This window comes from Tinamus guttatus, unplaced genomic scaffold (assembly GCF_059628265.1).
Source record: "Tinamus guttatus ecotype Peru unplaced genomic scaffold, ASM5962826v1 Tinamus_guttatus_pri_ptg000530l, whole genome shotgun sequence".
NCBI lineage: Eukaryota > Metazoa > Chordata > Aves > Tinamiformes > Tinamidae > Tinamus > Tinamus guttatus.
The window spans coordinates 4,186,591-4,192,597 of record NW_028289064.1 but is presented as its reverse complement, the minus strand read 5'-3'; the positions used below and the strand labels follow the sequence as shown (position 1 = coordinate 4,192,597).

Here is a 6,007-nt window from a genome sequence, read left to right as displayed (position 1 = left end):
TCCGAGGCTGTTGAACTTCAAAATTACCTGGGATTTCATATATAGAAAAGGGTTATTACAGAAGACCCCATGTACACCTTAGGGATTGAACACAAATGAAAAGCTCTCCACCTCAGAGCAAAAGACAGGTATATTATCAATTACTTGAGATTGCTGTAGTGGAGAAAAGGAAAGATGCAGTTCAACAGCTCAGCTTCCATCACTCACTTCTACAGCACATTTGACACCCTATTACAAAAGTATTCAGAAGTCCACAGATCATCCCTGTTACAGTAGTTATTCTGTACTACTGCTTTGGGGGTTTGTTTTTTGTTTATTTTTTCAGCTTAAGGTACAAAATTTGCCAAGCAGAGAAGTGCAGCATCTCCAACTCTGCCTGTGCTGCCTTAACACTTCAAGGACAAAGGCAGGGCCCCAGGGCAAAAATACAACCCAGCAACCAATCCAAAACAAACAGCAACAACAAAAACCCAAACACCCCCCACACTCTGCCTTACTGTGTTTGTTTCACCCTTGCTCGGATCCTAAAGACACCCTGAGCTCTCCCTGCTGGACTGGTCACATTGCCAAGTCTAGACAGAGCTTCCAGACACAGCAATTTTGGCTACAGACAGGATCCAACTTACTGTATGCAGATAACGAGATTTAATCAAGAACCCTTGCTAAAATTAATTTTGGAAGAAAAGAACTTTTAGAGTTTGTGTAAGTGGGTAATTCAGGTTTCATATCTAATTTATTTGCCCTCTGTCAGTGATAAAGTCATGTTACAAACATTTGCTTTTTAGTACATCGCCTGGGATAACACAACCATGATTTTGCTACGTTAGCATTCCAAACTCATTTGCCAAGCAAACCAACAAATTAATGGACAAGACCTTTGGTTCACTTATATATTTATGAATGGAAAAAGTCATAATGTAAATTTACTCATTAAAAAAACTTGGGTACAAATTACACATACATAAGACCACCCATTTTTTTGATTCACATGGACACCTTAGACCCAAACAACTCATTGTAATAGACTTTAGTGAGAATACTCCAGGTAAAGATTACAACAAATTGGAAGCATCTTGGATTTTTAAAAAAGTATATTTCAATACATAAGTTTGTATGCATGCTTTAAACAAATATAGTTCAAGAATGAGCAAAGAGTCTAAACAAAAAGTAATATGACCAGCACTAACATTAAACTTCTCATCCAGATTTTAATATGTTAGTCTAACGTAGTGTTAGTTACCATGCTGTACTGAAAAATGTAATGGCACAATCTGAATCATGGTTCATTAAATATTATACCCTACTTCCCCAGAATATTTAGGCTGGTCATAAAATTAACAATGCATAAGTAAATAAGTATAACCAGTAATAGACAGCTGCTTGTTTTACAAATTGCCATCAGGTAAGACATACTGTCTCCAGAGACTTAAGAGAGTTGGACATTCAATCATACCATTAAAACAGCACGGCCTGAAGAAATGGGCACATTTTTTGAAAGTATATTAAGACAATTCTGTTAGCTTTTAGTTATCCCTTGTAAATAATCACGGTATGACTGAGTACAAGACCTAACTTGAAAAGCGAAACATTTTAATCGGCATAGTGCATGATTGATTCGACGTAATTCCCAGGAAACAAGCCAGTTACTCGGTTGCAAACTCCTTCATACCAGCCGTCATCGTTCTTCTTTATCACATAAATGATTGCACCCTCCATGAACGACAGCTCATCATCTTTGTCCTTTGTATAGTCATATATAGCAACAACTGTGGATTGAATAGGGACAACTTCAGCACACACCAGCGTTAAAATATAAAGATATATGTCTACATAAATATATAAGCATATAAGATAAGCATATACATATAAAGACTAGTTACCTATCCTGGGATTTTCCATACTGAATACATGTGGTTTTCCTGTTCAACATTAATTCAGGAAAGTGAAATTTCACTCTTCCTATATTAAAGGCTACCAAGAAGAAGTAGGTGGTGACTGCACTGACTGCCTGGAAAGGTACAGCTGACTGAGATAGGGCAAAATAGTGCAAAGGGGCATTTAAAAATCAAACTATCAAGTGAAGCATGGGCATTTCAGGTCTATAGATCCCTCCACTCCTTATTAGAGAAAGCCTAAAGTCCTTCTGTAGAATAGTTCTATAGAGAAAAAAAAATTACAGAATGGTCCCTGCAGTAATATAGTATGTACTTCAGTGCATGATTTTATAAATGTAGCTACTGAAAAGCACTGTAAGAAATGGCTATTTCCAGCTTTTACTATGGAGTTTCCAGTGGTAGTAGGTTTTTGGCATTACTTTCAAAGGGCTACTCATTAGTGCAAGTACAAAAGTTACTGTAGGGAAAAGCAGAAGTGAATTTACAGCAACAGCAGCTATTTTACAATACCTGCCTACTGGACATACTACTATTATCTACCTCCCATTTGCTGCATGCAGTGAACAAAGCAGATGTGTTTTCCACAAGGAAAGAAAACACAGTCACTGGTAATACTGGAACTAAAAGCTACCACTATGAATACACAAACTTTGAATATCACAGCCTCATCCTCCAGAAATATTATGCACTTGATCAGTTTTATAGATGCCAAGAAATTGCTGTATCACTTCCCAGAAACAGACGTATTGGTGCCTCGCAAATAATGTTGCAGCATGTCAGTTATTTTCACCTCAGGAGTATGTCCAGCAGACAGTCCAACTAGCAGTAAATATGAAACACAGCTTCTGCTGCTGTTGCAAAGACAGATAATTGGTCACTAACCCATTTCATACAGTTCATAAACCATTTTCATACCAGCCAGTTCTGGAGAAAACTTGCAACACTGTTGTTGACAAACTGGGCATTTTCCTTGCTGATTTTCTAAGTAGGAAATCAGCATCTCAATAATTAATGGGAAGAGACATTTACTATATGAATTCATGTCTCAGCAAAGTTACAGACAGCTGTCCTAGAATTACCAATAAGTCTCCAGTGAAGCCTCACTACAACTTAAGAGTTGAAAGGCTGATGATCCACCCTAGCTATCTAATTTGGTGGGATAAGCAGAACTCAGACTTTACAGTCTTTTTGTAAAACTATTTCTAGACAATTGCTTGGCAATCCTGAAGTAGCCATAAAGTCCAGTAACTCAGGAGTACAATTTATATCTGCTTCTCATAATGACAGATTTTTAAAATCGTTTCAGTCTAGAGCGCTTGGAGATATTTCAAGAACTTTCCAAAGAAGGATTACAGTTTATCACATTAGGTGCAATCACTTACTAACTAGGAAGAGGATGGTGAGCTGTGACTTAGCATGATGAAAACAAATCATTGTCTCTGCTAAGTCCTTCATCCTCTGCAGCTACCCCTAATCCTCTGCCGCGGTGGCAATGCGGAGCTGCAACGCTCCCTTACCTTTCTCTATATAGTTTTTAGGTGCCCAGGCAGGATCTCCGTCTGCGTAGGGATCGCTGTACTGCACAACAGCAGCCTCCTCATCCTCGTAATCCACTGGGGGTGGCGGCGGCGGAGGAGGAGAGTCATCAAACATCGGCATCTCGTCAGGAGGCGGTGGAGGGGGAGGAGTCGGGCTATCAGCAACTAGAAACGTTTGGAGATCTTTTTTTTAAATCAAAAACGGTAGGCAGATACACAAACCTGAGGCTGTACATTGCAGATAAAAAGGCGGGGGGGAGTACAGCACACATGACATGCACTATAATACCATGCACTGATTAGAAAAGGACACGTCGTATTAACAACTACAACACACAGCTACGTTTGTTATTAGTGGCCAAGTCTACGTGTAAATGCTACGAGTCAAAGCACATGCTGCAGGGCGCAAGCGGAGCGGGAGCAGGGAGGGAGCTCCTGCTCGCCGGCCATGCGCTGAGGCAAGCTGCAGCGCCAGCGGCGGCGTGAGGCAGGCTGCGGCGCTGAGGCGAGCTGCAGCGTGAGGCGAGCTGCAGCGTGGGGCGAGCTGCGGCGCGGGGCGAGCTGCGGCGCGAGCTGCAGCGTGAGGCGAGCTGCAGCGCGGGGCGAGCTGCGGCGTGAGGCGAGCTGCAGCGTGAGGAGGGCTGTGGCGCTGAGGCGAGCTGCGGCGTGAGGGGAGCTGTGGTGCTGAGGTGCCAGTGAGGGGGGAGCCGAGCAGCACCCTCGTAGCGACAGCAACAAGGCTGATTTGTAAGCAAGTGCTTTGTTTAGATGCTTTGATTTTTTTCTGAACACTTCTTCATTGGATTTCTTCTGAAAGCTAGCTCTAAAGGGGTGAAAGGATCTGATGTAGATAAAAAAGGCAAGGGAGAGACAGGTGCTTGAGATCTAACAGGTAAGAGGAAGCAAAGTAATCCATCTGCAGAGAAAAAGCTTTGTACAGGTCCTTATCTTGCAGAGGAGCTTGTGTGTGCACATATCCAGGATTCACCTAATGAATGACAAACTACAACAGACAGCTTCTGCTCTTGGAGGAAAAAAATGCTAAAGAAATTAAGTATATAATCCAAAAGTCAAATCCCTGCTCTGAGATCCTCCAGTCAGCAAAATTACAAGTTGCTTTGGTAAGGAGGAAAAGAGAAAGGCATTATGGTGCAAATCACCCCTCAAATCAGTTTATCAAATTAGTTTTCGGTAATGTTCAGAGCAGCTGGTAGCGGAGCAGACAGGGAACTGAGATGCAAGACATCAAGCCACTCAGCCTGCTCCTCGCATCCGTGGCTTCCAAGGCACCACACAAGGAGTCTAGCAGCTATGAAGCCAGGAGTTACTGAAAGGCCACTACGCTCAGCTTTGCTATATGGAGATACAGATTTAATTACAGAGGACTGGGGAATCTGCAAATTAAAAATGCACAAAGGTTGAAAACTGTGACCCTAGGCAGAATTTGATTAGAAGGCACAATCAGCTGGAAATTTGTTCCAAACCATAACTGTTCGCAGCCCATGCAGGGTAGGTTTCATTTTCATCATCCATCCAAGTTACAGGGGTTGTTTCAGCACTGACAGCCACAGAAATGCCACTTTCTGAACCAGCACCAGCAGCTGCTCCCTGAACACGGTGCTTAGCTGAGCAGAGAGCTGCTCGGGGGGGTTCTGCTCAGCTACAGGCACTTGCCTTTAGTGGCAAACAGTGCTTCGATTTTGAGAAGACAGTTAAGCTAAGAGCAAGGCAAGAACAACAGCACAGTGAGGGAAGTTTTAGCTACTGCTGATGGCACTGGAAATTAAGAGTAGACTTTCTATTTGCTTTAATACTTCCCATGAGTTCTGCCTCACCACCACGTTTGCAGTAAATAACCTCAGAGCCCCCTCAGCCCCACGTCCCTCACGAGGACGCCGAGATGCACGAAAGGGGATGCAGAGGCTGCCCGTTCCCCTGCCCCTTAGCCCCATGCCCTGCTCAGCTCACCCTTCGCCTCAAGCTGCTAATGCTGTTTTCCACCTAAAACTCCCAGCTCCCCTTCCCCATGCCCAGCTGAGCTGCATCCCCTACAACTCCGCAGTGGCAACGCCGGCATCAGCAGGGCCTCCCTGTACAGAAGCTCATTTATGCCCCGTGGAGACAGACTAACGATTGAACGCGATGCGCTGCCCGTGCTACTGAACAGCACTCACGGGCAGGAGTCACTAATCCACCACAGACACATGACACACAAATAAAGCTATTTACGAATAGCGGACTGGTTTTGTGCAGCACTTTTGGCAGACCTTTCACAAAATGTATTTCTCCCCTTAAATTTCATCTACATTCATAAAAAAATCATACTAAAAAAGTAATCCTTTGAGATACTTAAGAAATCCTTACCTTAATAAATGCTAAAGGCTGTACTTATTCAACAATGAAGTTGTTTATTTGCAAAAAATAAAATAAATAAATAAAAAATATAAAATAGAGGAGGGTCGGAAATGCAAGTGTGAAAGCACCAACACATACCCTGACTGAGATGCAGTGCAAAAGCTGCATGTTTTTATGGGAAATGTTTAAAACAAATTCAGCTTCACATTTAAACAAGAG

The 6,007-nt window shown here is 42.7% G+C and overlaps 1 protein-coding gene across 10 annotated transcripts in view; it reads right to left on the bottom strand.

Annotated features, from left to right (window-relative positions):
- Positions 1 to 714: 714 nt before the first annotated feature.
- ABI1 (abl interactor 1) overlaps positions 715 to 6,007 on the bottom strand; it is a 79,193-nt gene continuing 73,900 nt past the window's right edge. For all 10 annotated transcript variants that reach the window (XM_010226225.2, XM_010226224.2, XM_010226228.2 and 7 more), the window contains 2 exons: positions 3,413 to 3,598; positions 715 to 1,766 (listed from right to left, as the gene is read on the bottom strand). In XM_010226225.2, the coding sequence (XP_010224527.1) occupies positions 1,591 to 1,766; positions 3,413 to 3,598 (362 nt within the window). In that variant the 3' untranslated portion in view covers positions 715 to 1,590. The remainder of the gene's footprint in view (positions 1,767 to 3,412; positions 3,599 to 6,007) is intronic.